This window comes from Haliotis cracherodii, unplaced genomic scaffold (assembly GCF_022045235.1).
Source record: "Haliotis cracherodii isolate W230 unplaced genomic scaffold, xgHalCrac1.p SCAF_5, whole genome shotgun sequence".
NCBI classification, from domain to species: Eukaryota; Metazoa; Mollusca; class Gastropoda; order Lepetellida; family Haliotidae; genus Haliotis; species Haliotis cracherodii.
In genome coordinates this window covers 65,727,990-65,748,703 of record NW_027266308.1, presented here as the reverse complement: position 1 = coordinate 65,748,703, position 20,714 = coordinate 65,727,990, and the positions used below count along the sequence as shown (strand labels likewise).

At 37.8% G+C, this 20,714-nt stretch overlaps 1 protein-coding gene across 2 annotated transcripts in view; it reads left to right on the top strand.

The window, feature by feature from the left end:
• The window catches only part of LOC139444407 (atlastin-2-like), a 31,467-nt gene extending 11,203 nt beyond the window's left edge, over nucleotides 1-20,264 (top strand). The window contains exons 2-13 of one of the 2 annotated variants that reach the window (XM_071225379.1): nucleotides 1,092-1,306; nucleotides 6,134-6,268; nucleotides 7,047-7,151; nucleotides 7,625-7,675; nucleotides 9,199-9,261; nucleotides 9,749-9,841; nucleotides 10,508-10,646; nucleotides 11,275-11,402; nucleotides 12,528-12,584; nucleotides 13,725-13,796; nucleotides 14,470-14,901; nucleotides 15,463-20,264. In XM_071225379.1, the coding sequence (XP_071081480.1) occupies nucleotides 1,092-1,306; nucleotides 6,134-6,268; nucleotides 7,047-7,151; nucleotides 7,625-7,675; nucleotides 9,199-9,261; nucleotides 9,749-9,841; nucleotides 10,508-10,646; nucleotides 11,275-11,402; nucleotides 12,528-12,584; nucleotides 13,725-13,796; nucleotides 14,470-14,901; nucleotides 15,463-15,549 (1,577 nt within the window). In that variant the 3' untranslated portion in view covers nucleotides 15,550-20,264. The remainder of the gene's footprint in view (nucleotides 1-1,091; nucleotides 1,307-6,133; nucleotides 6,269-7,046; nucleotides 7,152-7,624; nucleotides 7,676-9,198; nucleotides 9,262-9,748; nucleotides 9,842-10,507; nucleotides 10,647-11,274; nucleotides 11,403-12,527; nucleotides 12,585-13,724; nucleotides 13,797-14,469; nucleotides 14,902-15,462) is intronic. The other variant, XM_071225380.1, reaches the window with a different exon arrangement.
• The last annotated feature ends 450 nt before the right edge of the window (nucleotides 20,265-20,714 follow it).

Below are 20,714 nucleotides of genomic sequence, written 5' to 3'. Positions count from 1 at the left end.
AAAGGATATTCTTATATATCGAAAATCAGTGTCTAACTAGGGGCGGTCGGGTAACCTAGTGGTTAAAGCGTTCGCTCGTCACACCGAAGACCCGGGTTCAATTCCCGACATGGGTACAATGTGTGAAGCCCATTTCTGGTGTCCCCCGCCGTAATATTGCTGGAATATTGCTAAAAGCAGCGTAAAACCATACTCACTCACTCACTCACTCACTCAGTGTCTAACTATGACGTAGCTGCACTTCGTAATGTTGTGACAGGACAGGCAGACTCAACAAATGTGACGTCTCATAGACTAGGGTTAGAGTAGCTTCCCTTTGACAAAGGTCATGTATATATATATGTATATATATATATATATATATATATATATAAATGCACACATTCCAGAAAAACTGCAATGTTTAGGTAATGTTTGTGAGAGAAGAAATGTGGGAAGAAAATTTTCGAGCACAGAATTGAAGAATGACATATGATAAAGAGGTTATCAAGTTTGTGTGTTTGGGATGGTAAATATCCTTATTAGGAATAAACACTATGTATTTGGCTTGCCAAGGCTCGCCAAATACAATGTGTTTTTTTCTAATACAGGATATTTACCACCCCCAAACACACTCGTGTGATGATTTATGTAAATGTTTGGGATGCAAATAGAATGTAAATGAGGACATATGGATATCTCTGGTTGACATTTTAAATTATACATCTAAAGGTATTCAGAATATAAGTTTTCAAATCAAGGGTACATCATATACAACTTCTAGGAAGAAAATAACTGGATACTAAACTTAAAAGCTTTACTAGCCCTGGTGAAGATAAAATACCCTTGTAATGTTATAACAATGGGGAAATTTGTACTCGCCAGCAGAACTTTGTAGTAGCCATTGGCTAGCGAGCTAGTGTTAATTTCTACCATGGTGGTACATAAAGACTTATGCTTTGGTGAAATGGCAGTGACAAGGCTGCTTCTGTTTCTGAAAGTGAATGCAAACAGGTCTACTTGGCTAATCACCTTGAAGGACAATAGGAAAGGTATGTTGAAGTAAACCATATGGAAGTCTTGTGTGCTGAGACTGTTCTGCACTGTTTCAGTTTCAGCAAATGGGGCTACCCTGAAGGGCCACCCTGTGCAGATTGTTGTTGCCTCGGACGACCACACGTTCGAGCTTGATGAAGAGAGGCTTGAGAGTATCCTCCTGAATCCTTCCATTCGAGACAAGAAGGCGGTTGTCGTGTCAGTTGCAGGCGCTTTTCGCAAGGGAAAATCTTTTCTCCTCGACTTCTTCCTGCGCTACCTCAGTGCTGATGTGAGTATGGTTAGCTTCTTGTTACGCCACTGACCTAAAAGGACGGGGCCATTTAGTTATACAGGGCTCGAATTTGTGAATGATTTGGTCGCATTTTCGAGTGAACTTTGAGAAATGCAACAAAATATTTTAAAACACTTATCTCTTAAGGAAAAATATTTCAGAACCGTAGGCAACACAGGCCAAGAAGCCTCAAGCCAAGCCGCAATCACGTCAAAATAATATATAATTCTATGAACCTACCTGTCATATCATTCATTTATTAAATCTCTAGCATTTCGCAATATATGAAATATGTATTCCATTTCAATTTATCCTTTTCTATCACTAAGTTAAAAAAATATTCACCATTTCACACAATGTTACACACTCTTCAAGTTTGACAGCCGGTCCACATCGGCCATGTCAAAGGGCAAAATAAATATGTTTCAAGCAAATCTTTAGTTATACTATACAAAGTACTAAATAAAACCAACAAAAAGATATCTAAAAGTTTTCAAACTTGTATCTAAGTTATTATATTCATCTTTTCATGCGATCGCGTGTAATGTAAGTCAAATGACATCTCAGCTTTCATCGCCTCGAATTCTTGTTTCGGACATGATGTTTAATGCCAAAATATATGCATGAAAATATTCTTTGTCACAGCTTGTAACCTAGCACAATACATCCATGAAGTTCCATATTTTTAATATGGATCACGATTTCCTGCTTAAAACGTTCAGAATAACACGATTTAACAAAAACATTTCGTCAAGATCTGAAATTCATCATACACAAGGACAGTACCATTGCTGATTTTTGATTGGCTGCCTTAGGTAACATACTCAAATTTGACCAAACACAAACCTTGTAGCAAATTTCGGCAAGAAAGCGTCATTAGAAACCAATTCTTATCCTACATATATTTGTATGTTATAGCAACCAAAATACTCTGGGCGAGGTTACTGTCATGTAGATAAAAAAAATAAGCTTTCTAATGGTATGTCACATGGCAGTCTTCGACGTATGCGTTAATCATACGAAGCTTCGAAAACATAGGTATTTCTTCATGTTACTTAGCAGACAGCTACTGTTATCGGGGAAAAGGGTGAAGATATATGCTATTTTTGATTCTTTTTAAAATATTTTAACGATATGTTAACAATGAAAATAAAAAAGGAATAGGTAAGTGTATTTCATGAAATCTTATATTTGCTGCAAATCGTCACTTTTCACAATTTTCACTTCCTTGGTCCATAATCTGGACGTTATGAATGTGTAAGCTTACATTATTATTTTTTATTTCAATGAACTTAATTAAATGCATTATTTAACTTATGTAATAAACATAGCTTCCATATGTTTGAACAGTAGGATAAGACCTTTTAAATGGTGTATACCATGTAGTAGTAAGATATTTTACAAGCAGATATTTTCCTTGATAATGTTGGCTTGAGCCTTCATTTATCACACAAGAAAGAGTCTCAGAGAACTTTCAAATGACATGTATCAGTGACAAGTTAAATAAAGTCAGTTTCACTGGCATTTTGATTTTTTCAATCTTTCAAGACTTTGTTTCAGGTTAAACTCAGGTTGAAATTGATTTATTCATATCTACTCATCAGGCATACACCATTGTGTACAAGTTTATGATCGAAGTAAAGTATCTTTTTAAAGTGACTATCCATGATCATGTCATCTTTTCATATTTGACAATTCTCAAAATAATGATCTATTTGAGAGCCAACTAATATATAAATGCTCAAAATTTAACACTGTTACAATTGCAACATTGTGTTCAAATTTGATGTCTTTTACTGTAATCAATTACAATGAATGACAAACAACTTCAAATAAGCATTATCTTTTATTTATCATGATTGTAATACTAATAGGTAAAGTTGCTTGGCCACTTGCGATTCATTTTGGCTCCTGATTAAAAATATTTACTTAGCTATCAACAAGTAAGTCAAAAAGTGAACTTTGAGCCCTGTTATACCAAGGAATTCTGTCCTTTTTTGTGTGATCTATATAACTTGAAAACTACTACATGGATTCTTTTTATACCTATAAGGCTATATTTGGGGGTGCAGTGCAAAGTTTAATTTCAATACTTGTATTTTCTGAAAGTAACTACTTACAATTAATTTACTTAAACATTTATGAGACCTATTAACTTAAAAATTATAACATGGATTCTTTTTTCAAATTTATAAGTTGATAAGAAAATATTGTTTTTCTTCATGTTTTGAACTTAGAAATGTTGGAGTCACTGCCAGGGGTATTAGTGGGCCCTGCTCACTTTTTGTCTTGCTTCATCATGTGATTCTCTGTTTGTCACCGCCATACACATTATGTAATGGGTGTGGCTTTCATCCCTACAAGGTTTCCTTCCATATTATCCTGATTAAACTGACAAAACATAATCAGAAAGTAGAATTGTTTTCAAAAAAGTGTTAACCCAAGGTCACTTACTCACTTCCTTGTTTCATTCAATGCAAATGTTGTGTGCAGAACGTGTGTAACTTGTAACTTTTAGGTTACAGATGACAAAGGACCAGGGCCCTTTTCATGAAATAAATATCCAAATGTTTTCATGTGTCTTCATGAACAATGATAAGATTGAGAATTATGATTTGTTCCTTTCAATGTTTGTATCTGTGGGCACAACAGTGGTAAGGCCATTTAGTGTCAAAAGGGCTGTTTTATGACTGAGGTTTTTATGAAGCATCTTTTATTATGATGAGTCCACTTTGACCTATGGTGATTTTCGTAGACTAACACTTAGTCAATGAAAACATTTCTTTATACTAAATTTATCTTTTGCGATAGAACCTTTCCTCCTCAGCTCTTGAATCTGGTTTAGTTTGACCTAGACTTGCTTGGGCTGTAGTTAAAAATAATTTAAAACACATAAATCCCATAGTTATTGTGAAGGACAGCTATTCACCTTGTATGATTACGTTCATGTTCAAAATTTGAAAAACAACGTTTGTGGGTATTGTATAATTTTATTTTATAAATATTTGGCAGATATCCAGTGTTAATATTTTTCTCTGCATTCTATTACACTGATGGTCCAGTTGTCGTGGCGACATGTTTTTCCATATTTTGATGACACAGCTATGTGCATGTCCGTGTCACAGCTATTGTGATCATGTTACACAGCTGTGCTGGAGACTATTACCTATTACTTCTCTATTCACAACATTGATAAACATTATGTTGTTGTTTTTTTTTGTGCAGGTGTCATTGCGCATTTAGTGCCTGGGATTGGGTGTGCGAATGCTCTGCATGTTCTGGGAATCAAATGCTCAATAAAGACATTCTTTTTCTAGATGTATTATTAAGAAACAAAAGATAAAAAGTTTGTTGTCATCATGATACTTTATTTCAGACGTTTGTCATTTACGATCATGAATAAATTTGTGGGGTATTACCGGTACATTGGTAAATTGAGGTTCATTCTTTCCATGATACATATCACAATATCACTTTTTCGTACTCATGATATCGAGTGATTTCAAATTGGGATTTTTATGTGCTTAATGTTATATACTTGCCAAATGCCTTCACTGTCCAGGAGCAAGCATTCGGGGCCCCAAGATTGTTATGTTTTTATTGAATGAGTAAACATTATGTTGTACTAGCATCTTGTTTGTTCCATTTATGAATTGCTTCTGAATTAAAAATTTAGAATTATACAATATATCGTGATACGTATCGCAATATGGCTTTGTGCATTGCAAAATATTGTGATACACTTTAAGCCTCCAATACCCATCCCTGATCATGAATGTTCCTTTTTGTATGGTTCAAAATTTTCATCAGCGCTGACTGTTTCCATAGCTTTCATATTTGCTTGCATGTAATAGAACTAGATGTGTATTGATACAGCTATGCATAGTTGCTGCACAGATTGAACTCCAGGCACAAACAATTTGGATTGTTTTTATGACAAAAATAAATGTTATGTCTTGAATTTGTTGAAGAATTTGGTGTAGTTGTGTAAATGTTACTGATAATAGAATTCCATCTTATGGCCCAGAAAGTTTAGCTACAGTAGTATTCGAATGGGAGTGAAGGTCAAGGGGTGCTTGTCTTAACAATAATGTTCAGAGCCAATGTTGTAGCTGGTCCCATGTATAACAGCCCAGAAAGGACCCCAGGACCCCTTAAATACTGGATTTCTGCTCAAGTGACAAAAGACACACTAAAGGCCAAACGATTACTGTCAAACTCAAAATAGAGTAAGGCCACACTATTTGGTTGGTTGGTTTGTTGTTTAATGCCGCACGCAGCATTATTCCAGCTATATGACGGCGGTCTGTAAATAATTGAGTCTGGACCAGGCAATTCAGTGATTAATATCATGAGCATCCATCCACGCAATTGGGATCGATGACATGCATCAACCACCCGATCCCGTTAGAAACCTTATACGTCAAGCATAGTCACCTTTTACGGCAAGCATGGGTTGTTGAAGACCTATTCTACCCCAGAATCTTCACGGGTCCCACACTATTTGGGGTTCGTGGATTTTGAAAGTGCAAAATTTGGTCAGTAGATAAAATATAAAGATAAAATGCACTGTACTACATTGAATTTTATTCACCTTAAAGTTAGTGTCGGATCAGGAGGTGAACAGTTTTTTTGTTTTTTTTAGATCTTGGTCTTGTTTGGCACTTTTTGAATAATATTAATCTAAAATCAGACGGCAATATTTCATTGTCATTTTTATAATCAAAGTGATCTTTACTGTCAACAGTATAATTTTCAATTTTTGCGGTCAGTGGACCAATTACCAAGCAAAAATAAATGTAAGGCCTGATCTATGTTATCCAGTGTTCCCCGGACTGGCTGGGTGAAGAGGACTCCCCACTGGAGGGCTTCACGTGGCGGGGAGGATCTGAGCGGGATACCACCGGAATCCTGCTGTGGAGTGAACCTTTCATCTGCCGTATCCCAAATGGAGAAGAAGTGAGTTGCTCATGGCATTATCATACAAATTATAAGCTGACTAAGATGATGTTGTTGAGCATGTCCTGATGTCCAAATCAAATATTCAGTTTCTTGATATCTCCAAACAAACAGCCAATTTTGGCCCAAACAAATTCAATTCAGATTCATACATAGGGGGTCAAGTATAAATCAGAACTCTGTCACTAAGAAGCAGGGCTTCTGAAAGGTGCTGCATGAAAGCAGGACATTAGTGCATGAAAGACAAGGGCATTAATGAATGAAAGCAGAGGGCATTAGTGCATTAAAGCAGTGGGCATTAGTGCCTGAAAGAAGAGGGCATTAGTGCATTAAAGCAGTGGGCATTAGTGCATTAAAGCAGAGGGCATTAGTGCATGAAAGAAGAGGGCATTAATGAATGAAAGGAGAGGGCATTAGTGCATGAAAGAAGAAGGCATTAGTGCATGAAAGAAGAGGGCATTAGTGCATGAAAGCAGAGGGCATTAGTGCATGAAAGAAGAGGGCATTAGTGAATGAAAGCAGAGGGCATTAGTGCATGAAAGAAGAGGGCATTAGTGCATGAAAGAAGAGGGCATTAGTGCCTGAAAGAAGAGGGCATTAGTGAATGAAAGCAGAGGGCATTAATGCATGTAAGAAGAGGGCTTTAGTGCATGAAAGAAGAGGGCATTAGTGCATGAAAGAAGAGGGCATTAGTGCATGAAAGAAGACTTGTTGGTAACACAATGCATTGGTACATATCAAATTGTGGAGGGTACTGATCATATGTTATGATTTACAGGTGGCTGTCATCCTCATGGACACCCAGGGTGCATTTGACAGCGAGTCGACCGTGCGGGACTGTGCGACAGTGTTTGCACTCAGCACGATGATCAGTTCCGTGCAGGTAAGCTGTTTGTCCTTGGATCATTTTGACGGGAGCTCTGATGCTGGATCTCATAGTTTACAAGATAAGCACTAAAGATGTTTGCCATCTTATTTTCAGTGTAATGTACATGGTCATGTATAGTTAAATATAGAAGCTAGCTATGTAGCTGAATATTACTGAAGTGATTAGAAACATTAACTCCTCACTTGGTGTAGAAAAATGGGATTGTCATTAAATCCTATGTGTTCTTACTAAAGGTCACTCTAACCTACTTTTCTTGCTAAATAATAGTTTATAATGTGGCTTGAATGTTGCTAAAAGCAGTGTTAAACGGCATTCACTGGCTCATCCAAGAGGAACTTTTCTCAGAATTAAGCATGGATAATTTATTTTATTTTTGAAGTTAGTTGTGTTCTGACAGGTTATGTGATTGTGGCTGGAGTTAGTTAGTTTACCTGACACTGTGCTGTTCAGTATGTGTCATGTTCCAGGTGTACAACCTAACACAGAACATACAAGAGGATGACCTTCAGCACCTACAGGTAACTACACACAACTAGCTACATCATGTATGGTAACAACTCATCAACAATGTGCAGGCTTGTGGATGATACATACAAGAGGTGGATGAACAGTTCTGATCCTAACTGTGATGGACTCCGTGGAGTTGGCTGCTATGTTCAACTAACTTTATTACCTCCATGGTCCACACACTTCTGCCAATGATCCTAGAGCGCCAGGATCCTACTGGTGTAGAAGGCTTTTTCTTGGTGGTGTAAAAAGTCTTCCACAGCAGAAAGGGCATCATCATCATTTGTATGTTTGCCAGACAGTTCTTTCTTCAAGCTTGGGAAGAGGTAGAAATCCAATCTCATTAAAATCAGATTTTAGTTCTCGCTACCGCTAAATAGAGACCATTACGGGTCACGTCAGACCAAACTTGCGCAAACTGAACAAAAAACATTTTGGAATGGCTAATAGATGGTCTAGATTGTAAGGATTCAGTCGTTAAACCCGTAACTATCATTCGGAATACCCCATGTTAAAGTTTTCGAGATTGCATGATTAGAAATCACATTCCTACTGTCACTTTAATAATCTGGTAAGCAACGCACTGATTGGTCGGATGAAAGGTCGTTCTGACGTGATTCCTAATAGCATGTCTTCAGATCTTTGTTAAGCGGTAGCGAGAACTAAGGTCTGATTTTAATGAGATTGGGTAGAAATCTGAAGCTGCCTACCCTTGAACACTGACAAAGGAAGGAGTACCATCTCTTATTGTTGACGCCATGTCCGCATGGATGGCTGTTGGCCATTCACTTGGAGATACTTGATGTCAACATGGTAGCCAATTTTGTCCATTTCCGTCAACAGAGAATGCTTAGTCACTTTGACGCCTGTCGAGATTTGGTCCGAATGCAGACTGTTAGCAAGAAAAGTATTACTTAATACATACAAACTGGTACTGTGCACCCTTGTCATCAGGCTTCACGTGTTTTGGCCACCCCATGTACATCTGTTGATACACTACCTGTTTGAGAATTCATTGCAGAGAAAAATTTGAAAAATACATCCAATTTGCTGTGCTGCATTTGAAAACAGAACCTTGAGAGTAATCAGCAACCTCTGATCTTGTTGATCAAATCACTGTTTCTTTACCTCTGTTAACAATGCAGCATGGGTTGAAGTTGGAACAGCTTTGTTTGTGTCTGATGGCTTGTTACCAATGATCATAGAGCAGTATCAGTTGTTATAACATACATGGTAGTGTGTTTACTAGGTCAGGTTTGACACGATTTAACCACTTGTCATGCACAACATTGAATTTCCATGGCCTTGAATTTTAGGAATCCTGCACTGGATATTGAAATTGACATATGGTCGTTCAAGAAGAATATAATTTAGTCATATTTCCTAGTGGACTGCCACTTTTACCGTTAAGAAGATGGTAGTTCAGTAGCAAATCAGTTTTTGAATGATGTTGAACTTTGTAACTGATGTTCTGTACAAACTCTGGTTTATTGGAATCTACAACATTGTTAATATGGTGCTGTGTGTCTTTCAGCTGTTCACAGAATATGGAAGACTGGCTTTGGAAGCAAATGATAATGTTTCCAAACCATTCCAGGTAAGACAACAGCTTCCTTAGATCAGGGCCTCCTTTCTATTTGAACAATAAGCTTTGAATTGGTTTAATATGAAGGCTTATTGGTAGCATAGTTTCCGCATTGGAACCGAAAGCATTTATTATACGATTAGATAGTGGTCATTAGGGGAATACGTGCACAGCCGCTATGGGAAACTTGGTAAAATGCAGGGGAATAAATTTGCCTGTATCCACCCAAAGCCGATCATAGTTAATTTGACAACACATTTTCCAGAAAAACAATGTGTGTAAACAATTCAGAGACAAGCGAAGTAATTTCTTTTGTTATGCCGACTCTTAAAGGACCGTAACAATCATCTACCAATCCAAATCAAACTTTAAGATGAATAAAAGAAATTTTGTACAGTGCCTTTTATTTTATTGTCTACATACAAACCAAAATCCGTAACCAACTCCCCAAACCCCATGTATACTGACCAAAAAGTATACTGAAAACTCTGTTTATTAGAATCTGCACTTCCTGGTGAGAGACTGGAGTTTCCCCTATGAAGCTACTTATGGTGAGGCTGGTGGAAAGAAGATCCTGGCCAGAAGACTGCAAGTAAGTCTAGTTTACAGTCTACAGTCACACTTGAACATGTCATTATGATGATGCAACTAGGTGAATCCATAAACTATGGCATATATACAACAATAAATTATCATATTGCCCAATAAATATAATAAGTGTTTAATATTCCCGCCTGTCTGGGTCTGAGTTTATTTTTGCTGATGGCAAGTCAGCTGTGAAAGTTTTGATCAGTAGTCTAGAAAATTGTATCTGGTATGATAACTTCGCAAAGTTGCCAGTTCGGTTGTTTGGCTGAAAGTTTGGGGAATTTATACCCTGATAAAATATATATGATGTAACTAAGGAAGTGTTGCATCAGCTTTGGCTGTTTCTGTTTGTTGTAACATCAGTTTTAAGATGTGTGTAGAGTTATGTCCCTTGTTTGATCAGCTGCAGTGACCATTAGATAAATCTGATATGAGTACAATGTTTGGTCAATGTGTGTATCCTGCATCTGCTTTCAGTTTTCCTCCCATGATATGTGCTGACTGTCTTGATGTGACAAAGTACTGTTAAAACCATTGTCAAGCATTTAATATCTCTCTCCATTATTGTTCTGCCAGTGCAGAGAACTCTTGTCGGTTATATGGCTGGAACTGGAAGTATTCAAACAACAAACATCTTTTTCTCTCTAACTCTTCATCCCCTTGTCATCAGATTTCCAACAAGCAGCATCCTGAACTGCAGCAGCTGCGCCAACACATCAGCTCCTGCTTCGAATACATCTCCTGCTTCCTCATGCCGCACCCAGGCCTCAAAGTGGCCACCAACCCACACTTTGATGGACGACTCAAAGGTACTTGCCACGCTCCTTGAGATAGGTTACCCATTGAACATCCTGGTTAAAATAAGTCTTCAGCAACCAATGCTTGCCGTAAAAGGTGACTATGCTTGACATAAGAGGTGACTAATGGGATCAAGTGGTCAGACTCGCTGACTTGGTTTATGCATGTGATCGCATCCCAATTGCATGAATAGATGCTCATGATATCAATCACTTGATTGTCTGTTCCATTATTTACAGACTGCCGTCATATAGCTGGAATATTGCTGAGTGTGGCGTCAAGAAACAAACAAACAAACCTTAAGATAGGTCATGTATGCAACACAGTGGGAACTCTGGTTAGAAAAAAAGCAGTTGGATGAGATAAAATATGAAATAAGGAATAAGATTATTTAAGAAACATGTTATACTGTGTGCAGTCTCATGATATAGGAAGTACATTTTTGTTAAGATTTTTATGTAATGACCTCATGATCTTGATGTTTGTCACTTATTGAGATTCCATGTTTTGGTCTCTTAACTCTAATAAGTGACCACGCAAGCAAATGTACCTTGATGGATGACCAGCTGGGAAGACTTATTTTCAGTTATTAGTAGGCAAAGCTATTATATCGGTATTATGGACAGCTTTGGGTTGCAGACATCGAGACTGAGTTCAAGGAGCAGCTGCAGATCCTCATCCCTCTCCTCCTGGACAAGGAGAATCTCATTATCAAGGAGATCAATGGCTGTCAGATCACCTGCGGGGACCTTGAGGAGTACTTCAAGGTAAGAACTGGAGTCACTCAGTGAGTGGATGTTGCAGGGACATTGAGTGAATGATGGTTAATGAAGAGGTCAACAGTATTCCCGCTATTTCACTACAGCCAGTAAAAATTCCAATCTGTACCAAACAAACGAAAGACTGAGTTATTGAAGTGCGCGGTATTACTGGTATACCGATATGCCACAATATGAAATGCTGATCACAATACATTTGAAAAACACTGGTATGTTGTGTAATTCAAAATCATGTATATTTTCATCTTGTGGGCAAAGTTTACATAAGTGAAAAGTTGAATCAAAATTATAAAATTCAGACATTGGCAACTGATTCATGTGATCAAAGAAGCAAAACTATTCATGACCAGCTTACCGTATATAATGCATTGTGACCATATTAACATCCAACAAAATGGCGGACATTTACGAAGCGAGAAAAGTTGTTTTTATTCAGGTTCATTACAAATTATAGATGAAAGAAGGCATGCAATGTATTGTAGTACGTGTCACAATACATGAATTATTATACATGAAATACATGCAATACATGAAAGTCACCCACACCATCAGCTTACTATGACCCACAAGCAGCACAGTCACAGCTGAGTCGACCGCCTCCATGGTCTGGTGGTAGAGCATCCGCCCGTCATACCAAAAGACGTTAAAAGATGGTATTTGTTGTTACCATGTCTGCTGCTTGGCATCAAAGGAATAAAACAAGGACTGGTCGGCTCGGAGTCAGTATACTGTGTCTGAGTGGGGTATTCATGGTAAACTGCGGCATGGTAGCTTAGTGGGCTAGTGCACACACGCACACGTACACGTCGCTATATAAGTGCAATAATCTTGAAAGCGAAGTTAAACCCAACACAGCTGAGTGTCACCACTTGGTCCCTACTTTTACAACAAGCATGAGGTACATGTCACTCTTTCTGACCCGAGAATATCAACAGGGATGCTAACAGCTTGAGATCGAGAATGGACCTTGCAGATTTGCCATGACAATACACTAGTAGATGAAGCATATCACAAGACAATGACAGTAAAGAATCACGTTCATACAAATGACAGTGAATGTGATTGGTGTGAAGTAAGGGGCTGATTTCCTACATTGTTCACTTGTTCCGCCAGGCCTACATCAAGATCTACCAAGGAGAGGAGCTGCCAGAGCCCAAGTCAATGTTGCAGGTCAGTGAGTCAAGGGAGGTAACTGTCTCCACTCTTGTAGGAATCTGTTTAGACCTGTTGAAGCGGTATAGGTCTTCATGTGGCCCAAGCTCAACTTTAATCTTTACTAATGCATATTGTAGGAGTCAAAGCATCAAACTTTAAATTCCCCAGTCAGGCTTTCAAGTAGCCTTTTAAAACATGCATATTTTATGTAGTTATGAGTCTTGGGGTCATTTATGATTTTTAGCTTGATTAAGATAAAATAATACAAAATGATCTTTAAGCAGAAAACTTTCATTTCAGCCTTGATGAATTTAGCAATGCAAGTCATAGTCAACATTATGAATATTCTGTTTATTAAGACATGTATTGATGACAAAAGTAAATAGTTTCTGTTAGTCCCTTGGATGTGCTTGCAGGAAGTAGTTGCTACATGACGATTCCCAAAATTGAAACAATATGTTAACCCAAAAATCTGTACTTAAAAGAACTTGGTATGAAACTAACAAATGTTATACAATCATCAAATGTATTACAAAATTGACTAGGGGTGAAGAGTGATCTCCACACAAAGCTTGTCTGGATAATGTCTGATAAAATGTGTGACGAAATGTGCAAGAGATCCGAGAGGCACGCTGTTGTCCCCTTGTATACAGTCTAACTGGCTTCTGGAAATTTCCGCACAGTGCTTTCACATTACAGAATATTCCACATGTTTCTACAAAGCTCTATCTCAGTCCACAGTATTCACCACAGAAACATCTAAATATAGTAACTTCCTCACCACTGCTTACATTAAATAGTACCAAATTCCTGACAACTAATCATTGGCCAAATACAATGCAGTAAGCTTCTGCCTAATCTCAATAGAAACATTTTAAGATAGTTACAATCAAGGTTTAACAATAAAATTCATGGCCATATAACATAGTACAGACTGATCAGAATATGTTGCATTAAACGGGACTCATACGAAATATGTTGAGTATTTTGGATAAGTATGGTGTCAAGTACGCAGGATATGCATGTATGATAATCTGCTTTCTTATCAGCAGGTTATGGTTTGAAAATGTGGGTTCACCAAATTGTATGTGTTGGTGGCCAGTGCCACCCTATGGGCTGGTATGATCTTGACTCACTGGTTCTTGTTGTCTCCAGGCCACCGCAGAGGCTAACAACTTGTCTGCTGTGTCACACGCCAAACTACAATACACCAGGGAAATGGAGGAGGTTAGTGCTGGGATTACACTGTAAAGCTGGTGGAGCAATGCTAATAACAAACAATGTTACTTAAGTTGTGGCATTAATATCAGAAACTAATTTGTTGCCATCAACATTTAGAATTGTTGTACAGAACGATTTTCTTGGCATTTAGGAAAAACAAAATAAAACACCATTTCTTTGTCTCTTTTGCATTACTACCTTGCTTCCACTGCTGTCCTTTTGATCTTATGCATTTATATATATTTGATATTATATTTAGGTAGATATGCAGGACAAGTATGCAGATGTAAATAATATTTAGATTTTACTATTATTGAAAAATTAAGTGAAGAAATAACTAGTTGTTGTGAAACAAAAAGATGATATGACTTTTTTTTATGTCTATGGCAAACTTTCATCAGCAGTTTGTGTGATGAAATGGTTATCCTATGTGAGAAATGTACAAGTCTGTCTGAGGCCTTTGTTTCCGTGTAGTGCCTTCCAACGGGATAAGTCATACACATGGCCTTGAAGCTACATCACCCAGAACATGCTTTTAAGTGATGATGATGTCAATCACTGGATTATCTGGTCCAGACTCTATTGGTTGCAGACTGCCATCATGCAGCTGAAATATGGCTGAGTGTGGCGTTATGCAACAAACAAACATCCCCCTGATGAAGAAGTTCTCTGTTTGTAGATCATCGGTGGTGAGAAACCCTACATGAACCCTGATCAACTGGAGAAGGAGCACAGTCAGTGTTTGGAGCGAGCCATAGACCTGTTCTCCAGCACGAAGAAGATGGGAGGCCCAGAGTTCAGTAAAATGTATGGAGACCAACTGAAGGAGGAATTGGAAGAGTGTTTCGATAACTTCCAAAAACATAACGCAAGCAAGAACATTTTCAGTGCTGCAAGAACACCAGCGGTGTTGTTCACCGTGATGGTGGCTTCCTACCTGCTGGCTGGTATCCTGGGTGTTGTCGGACTTGAGTCACTAGCCAACTTGTTGAATCTTGTCATGATTGCTTTCCTTGGTATCATGTGTGCGTGGTTGTATGTGCGCTATAGCGGAGAGTACAGGGAAATCGGAGCATACATCGACCAGCTGGCTGATTTTATTTGGGAACATGTGAGTTCAACCATTTTCTCACTTGATTCAAATCATAATGTAAGTTCTCATGGACCTGTTTTTTTTAATCTGATTTCCTTCTTATCATCTCTTTCAGTCCTTGAAGATCAGCTTATACATATACTGATATATTTTAGGATGATGTGTTAAAATGCATCTTAAAGACATTGATTCATTATTTTAAGAAAGTGAAAGGTTTTCACACAAATGATTCTTCTCAGAAATTGAGTTTTCTTCAAAGCTCTCCTTATATGACTATTTATTTCTGGCATGGAGCAGGATAATATGGCTATGAAAAGATCTTGAGTTTGGATTAACTTCAGTTAAAAGTGTGATGAGACTGTCCGTGTGACTTTTAGTAGAGAAGAGGTTTTCAACAACCCATGCTTGCCATTAGAGGCAACTTTGCTTGTCGTAAGAGGCGACTATCAATATCGGGTTGGTTGAAGCATGTCTTCGTATCCCAATTGCGTGGGTCGATGCTTTAAACAACAAACAAACAAACAAAAAGTAGCTTTCCATGAAAAGATAAATTCATCTGTGTTTCTCCCTCTGTTGTAGGCCTTGTCCCAGGTCTATTCCAAAGCCGCAGAGCATGCCGCCCAACAGGCTGCCAAGCAGGCCACGCGGAAACTGAAGAAGAACTAGCAGCGCCATCTACTAGGCATTCTAGATGTAGGCTCCAGATAGGAGCTTGTGCATTACTAGAAGCTCCACAGTGCTAGATGAGGATACAATGGACTGTTTGTATCAGACAATGTGACAGATGTAACCTCGTCAATACAGGTGCCCTCTCAGCTGTTTCTGGGACACACCTCGGTATCTTGACATTAGGGGGTGGCCATGCAAATTTTGAGAAATAACTTCGTAAATTATGAGTTATGCATGAAAATTAAAGGGGAACAGATGTCAAGAGTATGGACACAAATTTCCTTGAATGAACATGTTCCATTAATGTTCCCACTTTAGACAGTAATGGCTGTATTGCGAGCTGCGGTTTAGGTAATCAGGTGTGTGGAAATATCAAAATAGTGAACTTATCCCCAGACAAGTAAAAAGTAAAATTTCATATGTGTAGTTACAAATCCTACTTGTCCAGGTTAGTTTCTAACTTACTGCCTATGTGTTATCATTATGAAGATGATGACTCAGTTTTTTATTCTAAGTGGCTTTACCCACCTGAAAGTGACTTCATTTATTTCCCTGTCGTTATCAAACAAAAATATTTTTAACAGCCAGTGCAGCTTTTACAATATGCTACGCTATTGGACCTCTGAAAGACCAATCGGCGAATGCCGTCAGTTACAATGGTCACACTCGCAATGTTTTCAATTATTCAAGGTTTTCCCTGGGCAACTAAAGCTGTTTAGGGTTTTTTTTGTCTGGCGATCTCGCGTAACAAATCGGGCATTGATTTTCCACACCCCTGGTAATCCATGCCAAACTTATTAGGACAAGCTCCTTTTTAAATTCGCACCTGACGGGTTAATCTGTTTACATTATACATGTACAGATGGGTTAATTTATTCTTTGTTTTACCCCAGACATTTCAAGATATTTTGTAAAACATGGTTGTCATATCTCTCATCAGCCATATCAACGTAGTAACCATGGTAACATGTCAAACACTAGTCATACAAACAACAAACCAACCCTTCACGAGATCAGAGAATTACAAATGATATGTAATCCAATAGGATTTAGGTAACCGAAGAATGTAACCAGTGCTAGTTTTTGTATCCTGGCATACCTGCTTGTGCCATAATAATGAAACAATGAACAGCCAGTTCTGTTTGTGATGATATTGCCGTTATACTCAGGAAATCCTAGTTACCCTCTCCTAGTTTTCACATTAAGTGTATTAACCTAGAATCAATGATTCCACTGAAGAAAAACCCATAAAGCCAGGATAGTACAAATTTGTAATAGGCCATTAGTTTCACTGTTCATGGTTGAGTTCAGTCAGTTTGAAACAAAGTACTTGCCCATGAGACTCCACAGCTGTAGAAGTAAGGTGATTTTGCTGCATGTACATGCTGAATAGGGCAATAAGGTTAGCCAAGGGTGTACACATCCTTTATGTTACATGATGTATGCCTGTATGAATGCCATGACAAAGGTAGTAGATCTGTGAATTGTTCAGTCTTAGCCATGTTGTGCTGGGCTTGCTTTATGAGCAACTTCATTTAAAAAAATGGCACTCAACGGGAATTTGTAGTGGTCTTCATTGAGCTGTATTCTGTTTCATAGTTTTGTGTTGACTCCTACAGACAGTAGTACCAATCCCAACTGAGCATATATATCACACTTGGAAAGTTCACCCCTTTTATCAACGTCACAGTTCTCTCCATGTTGTTTATGTAAAGATACCATCAGCCAGCATTCAATACTCACACAATATTCTCATGTAATACAGTATACAACTATTACCACCAAAACTAAATTCCTTCTGAATATTTCAAATTGGAGTTCTATAAGTCTCCCACATTCATTTTTCGATTACAGAACAGGATGGTATGAAATAAACATGAGTGGATTCATTATTAAAATTTCTAAACTTCTTTAGCATGAAAAACATGTATAACTTTACAAAAACCCTCAAAATAGTATGCGCAGACTTTTGAAAATACCTCTCACTGGATAAATTAGTTAAATATTTTCCTTGTCAGTGTAGCTGCAATAGCCATGTGTGTGTTTCCATATAGTGCCTTCCGACTGGATACGTCATTGCTCATGTGTGCTGTAGAAGATGCTAGGTTACCTCCCCTTCTCTATCCTGTTCCAAGCCTCCATGTTCAATGTTAATCAAGTATTAAGTGTTCAAATATCAGTGTTTCACTAATGGTGCATATTAATGTGTTGTGTACATAAAATATTTAGTGATATTTGGTCTTTGTAAATACACAAGTTAAAGGGTATGATAGTCTATACATGTACATTCAATTAGTGCTATTGTTACCTGCAGTCGATATACTCAGAGACTTTGTATGGCCCGTTTCAGTTTGATGGCTTGTTTATGACATCAAGATCTAGTGCTGAATATCAGTGCATCCTTTGTTTCTTTGCAGAGTAAGTCTTGATATTATCAATCAACACTTATAATTGTTGCTTTCATCAAAAAGGTGGCATGTATTTTCAAGTTTCTTTTGAAAAACCTATTACAAGTTGGCTGTTGATCATATAGGGAAAGTTAGACCCATGTACATACGTGTAAATATTTGATAATCAAAATGTTTTGTACAGTACTAACGACAATTGTCAGGTTATGTGTAAACGTTCCAGCATGTACCTGCTTCAATTGGTGATGGATGTAACGAATCCTTGGTTTGTAGGTTATTTATTGTAGTATGACACCGGTGGGGAATATTCCTTGTAAGTTACAATAATCCTTGATGATGACATTTTATAAGATCTTTAGTAACCATTTCTGTGGACAGTTTTCTGTTTACTAACTTCAGTCTTTGTGTTCTAACATTCTTCAAGGTCCAACAACCAATGCTTTTGTCAGGTGATGAGTTTGCCAGTGATGAATTCATAGCTTATATTATTTTGATTTGCGCATATGTACATTTTGAGTTGATTGCCTGCTTGCCAAATAATGTTCCTGGAGGAATGGACACGTGAAAAAGATGCATTCCACGTTTTCTAGATTCTACAGTAACAAGCAGCAACATGTGACTGTTGTCTTTCATTTTCATTGAATGTATTTTTATAGAAAGGCAATGTTTTGGGTCCGTGTCATGCTCAGTCATCCCATGTTGCTTGTGAGACTGATTGTGTCGGTTTCTGTTGTTTGTGATGGGATTGTATGTTTATTTTGTGTTCCACATATTTTTATTCTTGTTAATAATCTTGAGTCTGCATTACTGTGTCATGATGTGGGCTTGGATTGTTTGTGTACCTCAGTAATTAGTGGTTCATTGTCGTTGTCTTGACTATCAACACACTAGACACTATCCACAATACACCAATACTTCACATCTGACTTATATTTTACTTTGACATCAGTCAATCTTGATCATTATCTGTCATCTTTATGAAGTCAAGTTAGATTCTGAATATTCAAATAAAGATACCGTTTGTTAAATAAGACATGCTACTGAAATAGTTCTGACCATAAAGGCATAATATTTAAAAACGTTTTGTTGAAAAATTTTCTATTGTAAAATATAATTTTCTCCATTTCAGTATAATACAAATCAAATGATAATCCTTTATGATGAATGTTTGAATCTATAAATGAAGCACTTGGATTTGGCCACTTCAGGTCATTCAGATGCCACTTTGCTTGAATCGGCTAGCCCAAGATGTAAGATGTTACCCAGCAATAAATAATTACTGAATATAGAAAGACTGTCAATGTCCAACTTGGCATCAGTTTTTACATGTCAACTGTCTACCCCATGACTGGAATTTGGTTCCAGATTGTGTATGATGTCCATCTTTAGCTGCATTCTGTTGATGCTTTCAATTGTTGAGAGATGTAGGTGATTGATGTGAAAGTTCGCCCAACAACACACTGTGGGCCCTGTCCAGAAGGTGATGGCATGCATTAGAGGGACATCTTGGCAAGAAGGGCACATCCGGTCATGCCCACTCATCCCTTGTGCCACATGAAGATATCACCTTTAAGGTTTCAAACATTTTATAAATGTTTAGACCCACTTATTTTCAAGGACTTTATACTTTCTGGAATTCTGTTGTACAGAAACAACCTGAAAATCATGTACCTCTTAAAAAAACTGCTTCATGATGATCATCTTGTTTGACACCAGGTTAGACCTGTTTAAATTTTTGACATAAAGAAAGCATCTAAAAATCTTAATTCATTTTGATTTACCACAAATTATAAATGTTTGTCATATATCGGAGACATCTGAAAACACATTTCTTGATATTTATACTGTGTCCAGTCATGATATTGTACTGGCATTGCTGCATTAGAAACGAGGACACCCCAAGGTAATTTGTCCACAAACTACATGTGCCATCATTTCCTTATATTCGGACCAGAAGCTGCAAAACAAATTGAGAACCTTTACTTCAGCAACGCTAACACCGAAATATATGTAGCGTAGTAGTCTAAAGTTCTCCCACCAACTGATGTCGTCTGGTGCAATGCAAGCATCAGTTATGTGACATGATCATTCCATCACTCAGGAGGTGATTGGCTGATCTCTGTGTCTGGTCCGAGCTATCGCCCTCGCCTGTTTGTTACACGCACTCGGCAAAAAGGAGCTCACATGTCAAATGTCGTAATGGTATTTTTTAGATTTAACCTATGCAAGATGTTTGTACCTACCTTTTGGATGTGTTCCTTTAACATCTAATTACCATTGTCGAGAATGAATAAAATTTCATCCAATTTCGCACTGCCTTGTTATGTGAAGTAACTGGTTGTCCAGTGTTGAACTCATGTATTTTGGAATGCTGGGTTATATTGGAACTGAGTGAATCAATCACTCAATTTCCTTACGTCACTTTCTATAGGGGTGTTTAGGGGGGCAGTGGTCAAGTCGTCTAAGGCGCTGCAGTTCGCTGTCCCTTGAAACCAATGATCGTGAGTTCGCCCCGATTATGCTTCTAGGTTTGTCAGCACCATACCCGTGCTCGCGAGTTTCGCGAAATAATAGCGCTAAACGTGTTTCACCTTTCTCCAACATTAAGCTGAGAAGCCGTGATATAACTGGAATAATGTTTAAGTGGGCGTTAAACCAAATAAACATATTTAAAAAGGTACTCGCACAAATGTCCGCAAACGATATCTCATCCTATTTTACCAAGAAAGTAGTACTGCTGTGTTTGGTGTTACG